At 36.7% G+C, this 16,362-nt stretch overlaps 2 protein-coding genes across 6 annotated transcripts; both read right to left on the bottom strand.

Annotated features, from left to right (window-relative positions):
* Window positions 1-3,061: 3,061 nt before the first annotated feature.
* LOC102588778 (probable glycosyltransferase At5g03795) lies at window positions 3,062-12,921 on the bottom strand. Of its 4 annotated transcripts, none has more exons than XM_006346485.2 (3): window positions 12,475-12,921; window positions 10,507-11,074; window positions 3,062-3,751 (listed from the first exon to the last, which is right to left on the bottom strand). In XM_006346485.2, the coding sequence occupies exons 1-3, from the start codon at window positions 12,782-12,784 to the stop codon at window positions 3,271-3,273; spliced, it is 1,359 nt and encodes a 452-aa protein (XP_006346547.1). In that variant the 5' UTR covers window positions 12,785-12,921; the 3' UTR covers window positions 3,062-3,270. The 4 variants fall into 4 exon arrangements, with proteins under 4 accessions (XP_006346547.1, XP_015163813.1, XP_015163812.1 ...); XM_015308327.1 differs by having other exon boundaries at window positions 10,507-11,037; window positions 12,614-12,676; XM_015308326.1 differs by having other exon boundaries at window positions 10,507-11,037; window positions 12,475-12,546.
* Window positions 12,922-13,552: 631 nt separating this feature from the next.
* On the bottom strand, window positions 13,553-15,407 carry LOC102588229 (50S ribosomal protein L34, chloroplastic). 2 transcript variants are annotated; one of them, XM_006346484.2, is made up of 3 exons: window positions 15,102-15,407; window positions 14,293-14,574; window positions 13,553-13,751 (listed from the first exon to the last, which is right to left on the bottom strand). In XM_006346484.2, the coding sequence occupies exons 1-2, from the start codon at window positions 15,313-15,315 to the stop codon at window positions 14,318-14,320; spliced, it is 471 nt and encodes a 156-aa protein (XP_006346546.1). In that variant the 5' UTR covers window positions 15,316-15,407; the 3' UTR covers window positions 13,553-13,751; window positions 14,293-14,317. The 2 variants fall into 2 exon arrangements, with proteins under 2 accessions (XP_006346546.1, XP_006346545.1); XM_006346483.2 differs by lacking the exon at window positions 13,553-13,751 and having other exon boundaries at window positions 14,190-14,574; window positions 15,102-15,405.
* Window positions 15,408-16,362: the final 955 nt, after the last annotated feature.

Raw genomic sequence — 16,362 nt, 5'->3', positions numbered from 1 at the left:
ACTAACTTGCAAAAAGGAACGAAGCGAGCTGAAAGAAGGAAGAAAAGAGAGCCTGGTGATCGCTAAGTCCATTTGGTGAGTCGCCGAATGGCCATTACCTCGCCTAACGTTCCAGTGTGCCAAGCCTTGAAGGAGAAAATCAAGTTAGCGAGAGAAATGAGAAGTTGGTGGATCGTCGAGTGGTTCCGCAATGCAGCGTTAGATCGCCCAAAGTTACAGACCTTGAGGATGTTGAAGGCCAAAGCAAGAAGGCGATGGAATGGGTCAAAGGGAGGATCACCGAGTTGATCAGCGAACCGACTTACTGAGCCGAATGGCCCTTCACAGCATATTTTTGGCGACTATAAATACATTTTTGAACATTTAGTTTAGGGTCTAACATTCATTAGAGTAATTTTGAGTTTGAACTCTCAGTTTTGAGACATTTTTCCCTTAGCTTTGAAGATTTGAAGTTTTCCATTTTTGAGAAATTGGAAGTGGGTCTTTGAGATTCTTCAACTTGGACCTTTGTAAAGGCGAAATTAGTCTTACCCAGTTGATGGAAACACAATTTGGTAACGATTTTCATATTTTTATGATGTCTAGCTAAAACCCCAATTCTTGGGGTGTGATTATGTGATTATGGGCTGATTTAATTTATGGGTATTGCTAATTGTTAGTTTAAATGTTATTTAGAAGTGATTTCAATCAGTAATTGTGGTTCAATTTAAAGAATTGTAGTTGCAAATGCAATTCTACCATCGTATTTTTGGCTTGCTCGAGAGAGAGAGGTTTTAAAACCAAGATTACTGAATTGATGGTCTGTGGGTATTGGGTTGTCATGGGTTCAGCTCGAGAGAGAGTGAATCCTAAACCCTTTTCCACACATTTAGCTCGAGAGAGTGAATGGACTAAGGTGTAGGTTGTTCTTATTTTGCATGCTTATTGATGTTCGAGAGAAATTGACTTGATTCGGGGTCAATTGTTCGAGAGAAAGTTTACCTCCTCTATAGTCTAGCCTATTCACTGATTTACAGTTATTTTCTAACAGTTGCAATTACCTATTTGTCTACCTTAGCCTATAATCAAATCACATCCCAAGAACCCATCTCATTATTGTTATTTTTGCGTTATTTGATGTTGCTGTAGTTGATAATTGAAAACCAAAACCCCTTTATTTGACATTCGTGTCACCCCCTAATTTGAACTATGTTTTTATTCGATAATGTCTTTCTATAATTGACTTGAACAGATTCGTACTTTACTTTTGAATCTTAAACACGTACCACTCCCTGTGGGATTCGACCCCAACTCATTTAGTTGGGTTATTATACTGACTAACGATCATTGACGCTTAGAACTGGATTAAGTGTCCTTGAAACGTTAATCACCTATGCTTCAAGGCAACTTAAGATTCATGAAAATAATTATCCGACCCATGTCCTTGAACTAGCGGCGGTTGTGTTTGCCTTAAAGATTTTGAGGCATTATTTATATGGTGTTCATGTGGATGTCTTTACCAAACACAAGAGTTTGCAATATGTGTTTAACCAGAAGGATCTAAATCTTCACCAAAGGAAATTGCTTGAATTGTTGAAAGACTATGACATGAGTGTTCTCTATCACCCCAATAAGGCGAATGTGGTGGCAGATGCTCTTAGTCGATTATCGATGGGTAGTGTTGCTCACATAGAGGACGATAAGAAAGAGTTAGTTCGGGATGTTCATAGATTGGCCCGACTGGCTGTTCGGTTAGTTAATTCTACCAAGGGTGGTGATGTAGTTCACAATGGTCTAGAATCGTCTTTTGTGGCTTATATGAAGGCCAAGCAAGGTCTTGATCCAACTTTGGTTGAATTGATGGAAGTGGTGCTTAAAATGTCTAGAGAGGCTTTCTCCCAAGTGGTGTACTTAGATATCAAGGTAGTTGTGTGTTCCTAATGTGGATGACTTGAGAGAACAGATCTTTTCAGAAGCCCATGGTTCTCGATATTCCATACACCCAGGAGCCACCAAGATGTACCGTGACTTATGAGAGATCTATTGGTGGAATGGGATGAAGAAAGATATCACAGAATTTGTGGCTAAGTGCCCCAATTGTCAACAAGTGAAAGTTGAGCATCAAAAGTCGGAAGGTTTATCTCAAGATATTAGCATTCCTACTTGTAAGTGGGAAGACTTGAACATAGATTTTATTGTTAGGTTGCCTCGCACTGGGCGACAACATAACTCGATTTGGGTTATTGTAGATCATATGAAAAAATTGGCTCATTTCATTCTCGTCAAGGTTTCTTATTCGGCGGAGGAATATGCCAAGTTGTATTTGAAGGAAATGGTGAGGTTGCATGGAGTGCCCTTATCCGTTAATTCCGATCTTGGTACCCAATTCACTTCGCAGTTTTGGAAATCTTTCCAAAAGGGTCTTGGTACTCGTGTTAAGCTCAGTACGGCCTTTCATACCCAAACTGATGTGCAAGCGGAGCGTACTATCCAAACTTTGGAAGATATGTTGAGAGCATGCGTAATTAACTTCAAGAGTAATTGGGATGATCACATGCCTTTGATTGAGTTTACACATAATAATAGTTATCACTCAAGCATTGGTATGGCTCCATTTGAAGCTTTTTATGATAAGAGGTATAGATCTCTTATAGGTTGGTTTGAGGTCGGTGAAGTTGCTTTGTTAGGACCCGAGTTGGTTCATGAGGCTATGGAGAAAGTTCGGCTTATTAGAAAAAGATTGAAAACAGCTCAAAGTCGACAAAAGTCCTATGCTGATGTGAGAAGAAGATATCTTGAGTTTGAGGTAAATGATTGGGTCTACTTGAAAATCTCACACATTTGTATCAGTTTGCATCCTGTTTAAAAATTGTTTCCGTCGCTGCACTTTAAGAACACATATAAGTACTTAATAAAACGTATTATACCTTTGGGATGATTTTGTAGTGGACGGAAAAACATTCTCAATTGGTTAGAATATCATGCTAATAACGTATTATGAAACTATATAAAATAATGAGAAGAAAGTAGGGAGAAGAGAGAAACTTATTATTTTTACAATGAAGAGAACCCCTCTATTTATAGGGAAAAATTGACTTGGTCCCAAAGTTAGGATTCCTAAAAAAAATTAATAGATATACATTAACTATATTTATAACATCATGGTAAAAATCACTGTAATAACTAAATACAATAGCTTCCTCGGAAAGGAAACTTAAAGAAAGGTTCATTGGAACCCCCTATGAAAAATGGGATTAATATACAGAATGAAGACATTATCTGGTAATACGTTCATTGAAGCCTTAAAGAACTTCTCCTTAGCCACAACTCATACATAACCATATAAAAGGCATCAAAATCAATTGGGGAAACATGCCACTGGAAGTGTTCTCTTACCTTAAGAACATTGCTTTGCAATACTAAATACTCCTGTTGAGTTATGCCTTGAAGGATTTTCTTCAATAAAGGGATATCTAGCGTGGCAACAATGACTGAAAAATGTTTCCAATCTAATATGTCGGCAAATGGAAGATCATAATGGTTGGCAATGATCACAGGTACACATCCATAAAACAACGCATCAACAATGCGAGCAGTGTTGACTTCAAAGCCTTTCACATGAAGGCAGAATTTGCTACCAAGAAGTTCTTCAGTATAAGATCTTTCAAGGCGACCAGAGTGCACAAAGATGTCGGAATCATTTCCCCACCACTCTAGAAGCTTTTCACGTACAGGAGAATTTAGTGATCCAGCAAAAAATCCCAGCTTTTTCCTGAAACCATGCAATAAAATGAGTTTCTCTACATCAAGAATCTCCATTAACCCCCAACATATGGCAAACAAAGTTATGAATAATATATTCATGTAAAAGCTATGGTTGAAATTTGTTTTCGATTGATGTAGTAACTTTTTAAGCATAATAAGTTGCTTAATTATGCTTAGGATGTATCTACTTTTTGAACTTTAAATTTGTATTAGGTTGTTTTAGCTAGCTTTTGGCCATAGATTTAGTTGAAACTTGAAAAAACAAGGAGTTTTTGAAGTAGTGTTGAAAAATAGTTTTTGAAAAACTTGAAGTTGTGTTTAGAAATAAATTTTCAAAAACTAACAATTTCTTGAACAATTAATGTTTTCAATTTTTTTTGAGAATCTACTCTCAAACTCTAAGGCCAAACAGGAGCTCTTAGTTTGTTGAGATACTTTAAGTTTTTTGAAGTTTTGTTATGCAGTAGATTAATATGTTGTCAAGTTGGCTTTTGTTGATAATATATTTCATCAGTATATTATAGAAATAAAATAGATAGTTGCATTATCACTAAAAAATTTCACTAATTAAGTCTATCTAGTTTTTTAGGATTTCAAATTATTTTGTTAAGTGAATTAGGAGTTGTTTCTTGTGACATAAAAAAAATAAAAATTAGGAGTTGTTTCTACTTTTGTGTTATTTGATTTTGCAGATAGATCATTAGCATATTTTTCTTTCTTTTTTAGTTAAAAATTGCAACAATAAATATGTCTTTGAGTTAGTAATAAAATAATATTCTTTGACAACATTGTTGTATTTTTTTCTATTACGAAAATTATCAAATTTGATCGATGAGGATGAAATCATATTTTGAATCTACAATTTATGTAATGCTGTAATGTAAGAACAATCCTTATAAACATTCCATGCGAATCCTATTATTGTCCAGTTTTAAAAAAATCCAAAAAAAATTCAGACAAGATAAGGTAATTGAGGGTATTTTTTAAGCACAAAACTAAACGATGATAAAGAAAGAGAAAGATCAATATTAATAAAAAATAATGTGCAACTTAAGAAAAAAATAATAGAAACTAAGGACAATCATATTTTTTAATTGCAGCTAAAGCAAAGGAGGAGTATTGAAATCTGCTTTCAATTAGTGCAGTTATCCTTTTAGCATAATAAGTTTCTTAGTTTAGGATGAATCTACATTTCAAATTTATATTTCTATTAGGTAGTTTTACTTTCATTTGAATTTATTATGCAAATTTTCTACAAATTATGTTTTCAAGTTGGCTATTTAAAGACCTCATATAGTTAATAAAATTATTGAAATTATTCAAGGATATTTTTTAGTCACTCTTCAAACCATTTTTGTTGCACTATCTTTTAAAAAACCAATTGATTCTCCAACAGTGCAAAATGAATATTTTCATTGATAGTGAAACCAATACTTTTTGCCGACAGCAAACGCAATAGAGAAAGAAAACTTTCTAAGCTTTGGATTAGTCCCCCCTCCCCCCTCTTTCTCATTTTTGCTCTATGTTTCCTCTTTTCACATTGTAGAGGGTCGGTTACATGTACTGATGTACACACTTCAAACAATATGAAGATGGGTGTAACAATATCAGAGAACTACCAGCCGGCTTAAACTGCTTGCACATCTACCAGCTTTTTCCTCTCTGCACAAAAGACTAAGCATTGGCACACATAGAAGGGCCAACTCAAGATGAATTGATGAGAACATTCCTTGATGAAGGTTGTCAGGTGGAACATCTGGCAAACATCAGACCAAATAGATTGATGACCTTTGTTGAATGGATCTCAAGCAAGGGGGAAAAGGAGAAGCTAAGGAAATGTAAAGAAACCCGCTGCTAATGACATCATCCATGAGTTGGCTGCCATCTTATGTTGTAGGATTGAATTGTTTCCTAATCCTTCTACATATCTTGGTATGCCTTTGGGTGCAAAAATGAAGGATATTGTTGTATGGCAAAGGGTGATTGAATAAATATGGAAGAAGCAGTACAAATCCTTTAGAGGCAGGCTAACACTAACTGACAGTTATCTCGATGGAATTCCCACTCATATAATGTCCTTATTTCCCATGCCTGCAAAGGTTTTTTTTTTAAATTAAATACCATGCCTGCAAAGGTTGAAAGTCAATTGGATAGGATTATAAGAAACTTCCTACGAGAAGGGGGCCAAACCAAGAGAAAGCTCTATTTGGTGAAACAGGAAACTGTTACAAGAGACAAAAAAACTGGGGGATCGAGAATCAAGAATTTGAAGATGCAGCACAAGAGTTTTATTAAAATGGCATTAGAGGTTTAATGACAGAAGAAATGACTTATAGGAAAATGCTATTACTCTTAAATATGGTAAAGGGGATCAATTGTGCACCAACAATGTTAAAAGTGTTGATGGCTTCTGTTAGGAAATACATCGTAGGCCTCTGTGATGAAATTTTTGTAATGTTCGTCTAGGTCATTTCCTCTTTTTTTTTGTGTTATTTTAGGCATTTAGAGCTTTCCTATAGCAACCACTAGTCATTTTTTACTTGATGGGACTCACAGTTTGGTCACCTGGTCGTTCGTTTGGTTTTATGCGAGTTTTCGTGTTTTGGAGCTTTTGAAACTTGAATGGTTGACTTCGGTCAAAAATTCAGGTCGACGGCCTCAGAATGCAACTATGACGGCCCTGTTAGCTACAAAACATCAAGTTTGGTCTAGAAGGACCTCTGGTGCGGACCTTGAGGCTTTTGGGCTCATTCCGAGCTACCTCATGGATTTTGGCTTAAAACAGAGCTTGGGTGTGGAATCCACTTTTTGTCGAGACAACCTCCGTTAGAAGATTTGACATCTCTGTTGAGTCCAGAATGTCAAATTTGGTGGGGTAGCATAGTTCGTTTGCATGCACGGGGTTCCAAATGAATCTCGAGTCCCAGTCGTGGCGTTTTGCTAAGTTCAACTTGAGCTGGTGCAGCCTTTCATGGTGCACCTCAATTTATTCGTCACGTTCGCGGGCTTGGAGACGCGTTTGGGAAGACCAAGAGATTTAGTCGCCGCATTCGCGAGCTCAGCTCTGCATTCGCGAAGAGAAGGGTCCCCGACCCTTTGCGTTCCTGAAGAAGGGTCGGGGTTGACCTGACCCTGTTGACCACCGCGATCGCGGCCATGGGCCTGCATTCGCGGAAGTCATTTAAGTGGTCTTTTTCAAAAGAGCAGTCTCCAAAAGTCTAATCAATGTGCAAATTGGTGGAGTTGATTTCTTGGTCTCTAGAGCTCTGATTGAGCTCGTTTTCATTGTGTTAGGTCAGGAATTAATGGAGATACCTGTTGGGACCATCGAGACTATGTGGGGGACTCGTATTAGAGGTAAATTCTTGTCTTGGAGACCCTTCTTTCTCTCTTTAATGGTGATTTTGTGATAGCTTAATTGCATGAACCGTTTAGCTTGTTTCAAAGCTCGGATTGTGCCCATTTTTGAGGCACAACTTCCTTGAGCAGATTGGGACCAATTGACAAAGTCAATTTTGGGATTCTCAATGTGGGTCCCACAATGCCATTTTTACTCTTTTTGGGCCCGTATCCAATTATTGCGATTTGGGTGTCAAAACATCTGTATTGACGTTGTGATCACTTATTTGATAGCATGGCAGCAATTGGAGGTGGTTCGAAAGGGTAAAGATTCGTTTTAGTGGATTTGAAGTGCGCACGGTCAGCTTTGAGGTAGGCTACGACTTACCGGTCTTTTGATTAAGCTTGTGTTAGTAAATTCATGTTGAATAGCTAGCTTTGGGTGGGGTTTCTAGCTTGTATCATATTTAGTTGATAGAACGCATGCCTTAGCCTTATTTTCGGATAGTTTCGAGAAATCGAGCATGCCTACTTTGGTTGTGTGGATTGTATCATGTCTTGTGGTATCTTTAGTGTTGGTTGTATTGATCGGTAGCTTGTTCTTGGCCTTAGCCTAGACGTAGGCTAGTGATTGCCTTAGACTTGCGATTTGGAGTCGTTTTACCTTAGAAATTCTCTAACGTCACTTTGTACAGCTTAACTCACTATAGACTGATATAACACACTTGGGTATGATATTATGAATCCTTAGCTAGGCGACAACTCAACTCTTGTAACCGTTCATCCATAACTTCGCTTATGTTTCGACCCTGATTTGTTCTTTGGCGATTTTTGGCCTTGTTAGCTATATTGGGTCGGGTCTGGGATTCCGAGATAGAGTGGGTTCCTGGTGACTCTGAAGATGGTTTCGCTCTATGGTATCTTCCCATATGAAGAAGAGTGTGTGATTGGGAGACATTCAGAGTCTACTAGCCGCAGTTTGAGGTTTGTGCGCATGATTACTAGTTGCGGTTCGAGGTTCGTGCGCATGCCTATTAGCCATGGTTCGAGGTCCGGGCGTATTTCTACTAGCCAAGATTTAGTCTGGGTATCACTTCTATTAATCGAGTTCGAGCCCTGACTTGGTGGTTCTACTGGGTTCTTTTGGATGCCTTCACCGTGGTTTGAGTCCGAGGATGGCTGTTTCAGTTCTGGAATACTTTAGACTTAGTTAATGTCACCCTTAGCGCTTCTGTGTACTCATCGGGCTTATGGGGTCAGTTTGAGTTATTCGAATTGCACACGAGTGTACTTTTTGGGCTTATCAAGGTCCAGTTAGGTTATAGCTAACTGTTTTACTTTACCATATCGTTAGATCGTGGGCTATATAGTTAGGATTTTCGTTATCTCTTCGTTCTTGTGACCTCTAGTTGCTATTAGTTTCTCGCTTTCATATTGTTTTTACTTCCCAAGTTCAGTCGGCCTATGATGCTACTGGGTACCTCTTGATGCCGATCCGAGCACCAGCCGACAACGGTGATTCGAGCCTTCTTGGAGCATATCTTCGGAGATAGAAGGTGAGTTGATGGCGTCCTAGTTCGACCTATCTCCATCTATATATAGTTTTTGACTAGTCTTTTGTATTCAAGACAAGTATGTACTTTTTGATCCACTTTTGGGACTTGTACTCCTATAGTAAATTTGTACTTTCGTTCCCAGGTCGTGAAATTGGATCTTGTATTCTGGCCTTTATATGTATTGTTGTTGTTCTCTTTTCCATTGTGTTTCCTTTAAATTATTTTACTTTTCCCATTGGTTGTTGATTCTGCCCAATATGCATGTTACTGGTCGTTCCAGGATATGGATTGGCTTACCGACTGATGGATTATGGTAGGTGCCATAGTGACTTGAGGTTTCGTGTTGTGACAATTTTTGACAATGTAAACCTGAAAGTTGGCAATAAAGGAAGGTAAAAATGTGGACACATAGGTGGCTTGATGACATTCCGTTAGAAGAGCAGTTTCCAGATTTGCTTTTGAGATCTGGTTTATAAAGGAACTAAAGTGGCAGAATGTTGTTCCTTTTGGGGATGGGAACTTCATTTGAGAAGGAACTCATTTGATTGGGAAATTGATAGTATTAATCCAGATGAAGACAAAGGTCCAGAGTTGTGGCTAAAGCAGGGTGTCAAAAAAACAGTTTTCCATAGAATGGCAAATGCTCAAAGATGACTTAATAATTTAAACAAGCTGAAAGTAAATGGAGAAATGACAGATCCAGAGAGTATTCAAGGGGATATATTAGATTTCTACAAGATCTTATATGCTGAAACTGAAGTTTGGAGACCTGATTTCACAAATGAAAACATTCCAAGAATCAGTTGAAGAAGAAGAATGTCTACAACGACCTTTTGAGGAGCATGAGGTTTTGGCTAGTATCAAGCTTTGTGCTATCGACAAGCACCAAGTTCATATGGTTATACAATTAACTTATTAGAAAAAAAAAAAACTGTCAAATATACTTAAACTTGCCTTAAATTGTTCCACTATGTTGGATAACCTCACAGGCTCAGCAAACTACCCAAGACCAAGTAACATGTGGGGATAGTTATTATACTTGATGGCACAAATATCTCTTTAGGCTCTGGTGTGATGTCCACATCTAACAATTTTCTTAAATATGTAACAGGGATGTTTGTACTATTATGGGGAAACCAAGGGGATGACAATCCTCCACAAAAGCCAAATGACCAAAAGGAATAACTGAAAAGACCAAAACATAGACCATATTAAGCCATGAAAATGGATCTAAGAATAAAGGTTAAAACAATAAAAATGTCTAGCTGAAAAATGGATTTGATTGCTTTGAAGTTCTATGAATAGATTTCCGTATAAGACAAGTCAATCTGCAGGTTTGGGCACTGCATCTAGTAGAGTTGACTTAACACACCAAGCAAATCTCCTTCCTAGTCTAGGACTTATAGCTTTGGAAATAGAATTAGTCCTGCAACTCCCCTAGCTGCACATCGACCCTCACCCCAATCCATAGCCCTTGGAGCATAAGTCCCTTGTAGAAGGACTCTCGCTTCAATTTAACCTCCCTAACCCCCTATCATAAAGGGAAGATGGTTGGTTGTCTCCTGAAGGAATTCAAACCCTCACAGGCATGTGTAAAATCTAATAAGGTTTAATGCGCACAACATCAGAAAGAATGGCATATGATGAATGCCAATAAAAAGCTTCCCAAAAGTTGGGGGTATGATGAATCCCAGTAAAAGTTTTCCAAGGACCAAGATTATATGACAAAATAAAGAAAACTATCTTGTAAGATTCCATGTAGTTATTAACAAACAGGTCATGATTTTGATATTAACCTCAGGTAAGTAGTTCCATATCTGAAACACATGCATGAAATAAGTAAATAACTAGAAAGGACTCAGCTGACCTTTTATAAGGTGCAAAATCTGGGTTACCACCTAGCCTTGGCCAAATCTGTGGCAATGATGCATCTTTATGTGGAATGTATGCTGATACGAAATAACTTGAAGTACACACAACTTGGATCACGTTGATCTTAACATCAACTACTTTCTCCATGGCAAAACGACCAATAGAATGACAGGCAACATAGAAATGGTCAGCCCCATTGGTCAGGTTCCAGTAAGGGTACTCATGACTAATATTGAAGATGTAGCTTTTTATGAAGTCTTTAATACCATTGATCCCCACTCGTGGATCATGTCGCAATCGTGCAATTGAGAAAGGTAGAAAGAAGAGATCGGCATTGGAAGGATCCCTTGTAATAAAATGGCTCATCTTGAGAACTTTCTTGAAGTAACTTTCACTGGCATAGTTTCCACCTGGCTCAAAATCAACAGCCAAGAGTACATTGGAAAAGGGATCATCCTTTTGGTGAGGATAAACATATATCTTCAAGCTCCTATTCATTTCTTTGTAGTTGTCCACAAAGGCATCTCTGTCATGGAATACGTCATTGTCATTCACATGGTTTCCTGAAAATAAAAGCCAACAATTTCTAGATCCAGCAAATATGCGACAAATCTCAGACAATACAGTAATCAGGGCTGACAAACCCTGCCAAAATGCCAATCAGGACAGAATATTGTCGGGCTGAAGGCAATTACATTTGCAGCAGATACTATAGCATTCATAGAATATAATTATTTCAGAATAGACTATCTACACGTCATACTTAAGAAAAGAAATAGTAGTTATCAATATGGCAAAGAGATGCAACTTAAAGAAGGCCAAAAGGACATGGTTGGACTCCACAATTGCATTACACTACAATCTATTTAGTTTTTCAAAGGTAAACTGGGTCAAAGATACTGTTTTTTCCATGTTAGTATAACTTATAAATAGGCCAACCAGTGGATAACTGAACAAAATTAGACTGGAACACCTATCTACAGGCCGTGCTTAATCAACATAATAAGACAGGATACAACAAGAAAATGTTTCATTGTCATCTTGTTTACTTATCCGTTTCTGTAAGTCACTACAATAGCGGGTAAGTTCTTAAAAGGTCTCCTTTACACAGTCCCAGGGGAAACTCAAAAACAACTAATGCGACCCTCAAGGTGATAGTAGTTTGTAAGACATGTCTCCCAGATAGAAAGGCTTCTGTATATCAATTTAAACATGGTAAAGTAAGAAAAAGATTGCACTTCAGGTGTGATGAAGTATAAAATATAAACATAGACAGTGGCTCTAGCAAACTGGGAATTGCTGTGAAGACATTTCACAACAGAAATTGGGTGCCAAAGGTTTTATTTATTTACATATACATATAAACAAATATAATTGTGGTATTAGGTGGCATTAATAATCAAAACTGGGGTTCCTTAGACATCTAAGTAAGAATATAGTTGTGATGCTAAATATTTCTAAATAGTTTCTTAAAGAGAATCCTAAGTTGTGCTGATGAATAACTACATTGTGGGTTTAGAGGACCTACGAGGGGGTTATGTTTTTATTTGCTATCTATTACAGAAAAATCATTGCACTCACAATCCTGAGAATATCCTTGTATGCATGGTTACAGAACATTGTCATCTTCAACAATTAGAAATCATTTCTGCCAACCCCTTTTTCTGTAATTTCATATCCTGCTAATTAATTTCCTTAGTTTCTTTAGCTGCTTATAAGCAGTTGATGTCCTCTAAAGGAGATGCAAATCAATGAATACATCAACAATCTACTGAACATCTATCTATCCAGCTAAATGAAGAAGTTGGATTCGAAATAGTTGAGGTTCTCCAACCCTAAAATAGGTAAGGCGGCCTTTAAGCATCATATGAAACCCCTAAAATTTAAATTAAAAAGTAGAAAATTTGTGCAGAATAGCTTACACCCAGAGAGAGAGTAAATTATTTTAGTGGTGTGGTCATACCATTGAATTGGACATGCGTATGTGTGTGAATCATTGGATTTCCAACAAATGAAATGTTGAATGTGAGATGGGTTTGGTGGGAATGGATAAAGAAATTGGAAGTGAAGGAAATGTAGAATAGAATGAAGAGACAACTCACAACACTTAAGCCTGTCGGTATCAATATGAACATCACTACCGACGCCATTGGAGCTGCTCCTTGTGCCTCACTAGTCACTGCATATTCCAAAATGTAGGTGGAACCATTAATGTTCAGACTTGAGGGGTACAACCATTTATCCATTTGGTACAACAACACTTTGAAGTGCATTATTTGCTCTGACAACTAGCAATATCAACTGAAGTGAAAATGAGGTGCAAATTCTTCATTACATTCTTTCTCAAGCTAAAGCTACAAAAGAATCACCTATGCTGTTCAAAATATCCAAATGGAACTTGATGATTTTTGAACATTAATACTTTTGATAATCAGTTTTTATTACTTTTTAGTTTTTGCAAAAACTAAAATAATTTCTCTAATAGCATTTGGTAAAAAGAAATTAGATTATATTTGTCTTGGAACAATCCTTTTTTATTACTTCCCCAACTAGAAAATAAGTAAAAAAAAAAAAAAACTACTTATTTTTCTAAAACGTCTTTTAGAAGAAAAAAAATCACGAGAAACATTTTCACTCCTACCAAAGACACCCTTTACCTTTCTAACTTCTAGTAAACAAAAACGAATATTTAACATAAGATAGGAGTAGAAACATGTTGCTCCCATGATCGTTTTTTTTTATTTTGCATACTTAGGCTTGTAGAAGTGAGCTTATGATATTTGCAAATTTAATCGTTCAATTGATTTGGAGAAATGCATATTAGAGCAATTAAAAGCTCATGAGTCATGCCGGAGTTTGTATCCTATAAATAGAAGTGCTTCCAAGTGTAAATAACACTTCATTTGCTTCAGGTAGTGAAAACAAGATATGAATTGGGATTTGCCTTTGATGGAACAAAAAGGATTGATATGAAGAAGAACAAATTTTCACTGGTGGTGGATATCTGATCTGAACACCAAGTCTACTAAATAAAGTGAATATTTCGCTCATACAAACTTTTCCTGCATTAGGATAGGATGCTTCTTATACATACGGTATAACCAAATTGATGAGGAATAGAATACATATATTGTCTTTAACTAGCTACTAATTTAGAGAAAAGAAGCATAGACAGGTCAGTTTCTGGTTCGATTGGGGCACATCTTATTTCAACTTACACATTCCAACAGCCGGATGATCCTGCAGCATAGTAGTAAAATCCTCAGTTATGAAGCAAAATTTAGTAAATGCACCATGAACACAAATGCAAGTTTGAAATTTCCAAATAATTGCAGTTACAATCCAAGCTCACCCAACAACATGCTCCACCAACTGAAGAATGACTTATGAGAACAAAATAGCAACCTTATATAGGGGGGCCTTGTTCGATGCCCATAAAACACCTCAACATGTCAATCTCATATTCCCCTGTTTGGTGGCACAAGTTTCTTTTAACACTTTCTCCAATGACAAATGGAGAAAAACATTAGACCTCCGAAAAAGCCCTATAATGAATCAGACAAATGAAAACCTGCCGAGTTTATGAATTTCTCAGGGTGATTTGTTGACCAGACCCATGAACAAGAAGAAGAAGATCAAATCACAAGGAGAAAGCAAAAACCAATCAAAGAGAGTGGATAATGAAAAAATATGGAAACTAGTGAATTAGTTCTTGAAATAAAACAGATGAAAATTACAGCAGCCCTGTTACAAGAAAATTCTGAAAAAGACAACATATTACCAACGAAAATCAGTTACAATAAACATTAAGCTCGTTTGCCAGTTCTAGGTGAAGACTTTGGGCAGAGATCCCATCGGCCCTTTGCACGTCTCCGCTGAATAGTTGCTCTACCACTGGTGGTACTCATACGCTTGCGAAAACCATGTGTTCGAGCCAACGACTTCCTTGACCTATTCCTCTTAGTCTGACAAAGAGCATACTTCTTTGCCTGCACCACCAGGCCACGCCTTTTAGTGGTGCTCACTCCAATGTTGGAACTGAAGCCAAAGCCAAATGATGAACCTACGCCAGATATTAACTATTAGCTCCCTACTACTCATCATGCCAATTTAATACGAAATTGATGAAATTCCTCTTGGCCCTTAAAGGTTTCCTCCTTGTTGAAACTTTTTCCGTTCAATTGTTTTATAATCTTAAGCTTTAACCAATGGATTTTGACCATAAAATCAGAAATACGATTTACTTTTTTCAATAGCACACCAATATCAGACCAAAAATATCCACAATAGACACTAGAAATTTGAATTATATGGAATACTAAACATCAGAATGATGTCTCCCCTTTTTACCTTCAAATAGTGTGTATAGTTCAACAGGACTCAAGATAACACACAAGGGAATTATTGCCTATTACGGAATTACCAAAAGAAGCAACTCAAATGAACATACTACCTGCCTACAACAGGAATCAATAAACAACCCCGCATTACCAATTCAAATAACAACTGGAATCTCTAATTCACAAATTTCTCGATTTCCCATTTCCACATCAAAATTAAAAACAAAGATAGAGAATTTATGGGACTTACCGGAAAAGGATGTTGAAGAAGATAAGGTAGAGAGTGCAGAGGAAGAAACAAAAGAGCAGTGAAGCAACCCAGAACGAGTAGAGACATTAGAAGCCATTTTCAAAGAGACAGAAGTAGTCATTCTTGAAGAACCAGTACGTAGAGAAAGCGAAGCGGATGGTCCGTGGTTTCCTATTCCTGAACAGACCCAACTTCCCATTGACAAAGAAGCCATTTTTTCTCTCTTTCGAAACTCTCCCTCCTCCTCTTCTATCTATCTACAACCTACTTAAAGAGGTTTTGATGCCTTATCTGCAATCCAAGGGACTTTTTGGGTAATCCGAAAAAATACCGGGTTAAAGATAGATTTAGTTGCCGTTTGGCACTTATTTTAAATAGCTTTTGGTTTGGGAAAAATGGTCATATTTGTCCTAATTCTCTTACAAATAACTCATATTTATTCTTAGTTGTATATTTTTTTAGGCTTAAGTCATATGTGGCCCTTTAAGTTGTTCATATAATTTACTTAGACACTTCACTTAGAGCTAATACATATTGAACACTTTTTATCTATTCAAATTTATTTCTATTAAACCTTTTTCGATAATCAGTAAAAAAGTAAAGTGTGTGTGATACATATGATGTGGCAAAAATAACTAATTAATATGTCACTAGACCTCAATAACTATAGTTTTTTTAAATGTAAAAAAGAATAATAATTATTTTAAATAAATTTTCTTTAATTAAAAAAAACTAAATGAAATGACACCACATTTTACTAAGCCCCACCCTACCCAACCCCCTTTCTTCTTCTTCTTCCCGACAAATTTGTTTTCTCAAACCACAAAATCCAGTTTCACGGCAAATTTCTTCCAGATTCAATTTTTTTTTTAAATATTTTTTATTCCTAATAAGTGAGAGAGAAAGATATTCAAAGAGATTGTACAATAATGATGGAGAAAGGGAGTTTGTCAATGGTTACTCATCCAGAAATCGACTGCAAAGAAAAATCGAAAGCGCTCAAATTAATTTTAATTTACCAAAAGTTATTTTTCATTCCTAATTCGTGATAGAGAAATATATTAAAAGAGTTGGTACAAGAGTGATGAAGAAATGAAGTTTGCCAGTAGTTAAGCATTTTGAAATCAATTGCAAGGAGCAATCAAGAAGACCTAAATTAATTTTATCGAATCATCTGATATTGTTTTTGATAAGTTTAGTGGATTTACAATTTAATTTGAATGGTGATATTTGTTCAAAGGTGGCCAGAAATGGAGATGAA

The sequence above is a fragment of the Solanum tuberosum genome, unplaced genomic scaffold (assembly GCF_000226075.1).
Source record: "Solanum tuberosum cultivar DM 1-3 516 R44 unplaced genomic scaffold, SolTub_3.0 scf00077, whole genome shotgun sequence".
Taxonomy (NCBI): domain Eukaryota; kingdom Viridiplantae; phylum Streptophyta; class Magnoliopsida; order Solanales; family Solanaceae; genus Solanum; species Solanum tuberosum.
This window is presented reverse-complemented; position numbering and strand designations above follow the sequence as displayed.

Bases quoted from the DNA above. Each gene is read 5' to 3' on its own strand.
- LOC102588778 (XM_006346485.2), bottom strand. From the start codon at position 12,784: ATGCACTTCAAAGTGTTGTTGTACCAAATGGATAAATGGTTGTACCCC. The intron at 11,075-12,474 runs GTATGACCACAC...TTTTATTTTCAG, and splicing joins TACGCATGTCCAATTCAATG to GAAACCATGTGAATGACAAT. The intron at 3,752-10,506 runs GTCAGCTGAGTC...GCATGGTTTCAG, and splicing joins GATTTTGCACCTTATAAAAG to GAAAAAGCTGGGATTTTTTG.
- LOC102588229 (XM_006346484.2), bottom strand. From the start codon at position 15,315: ATGGCTTCTTTGTCAATGGGAAGTTGGGTCTGTTCAGGAATAGGAAAC. The intron at 14,575-15,101 runs GTAAGTCCCATA...TATCTGGCGTAG, and splicing joins TTCTTCAACATCCTTTTCCG to GTTCATCATTTGGCTTTGGC.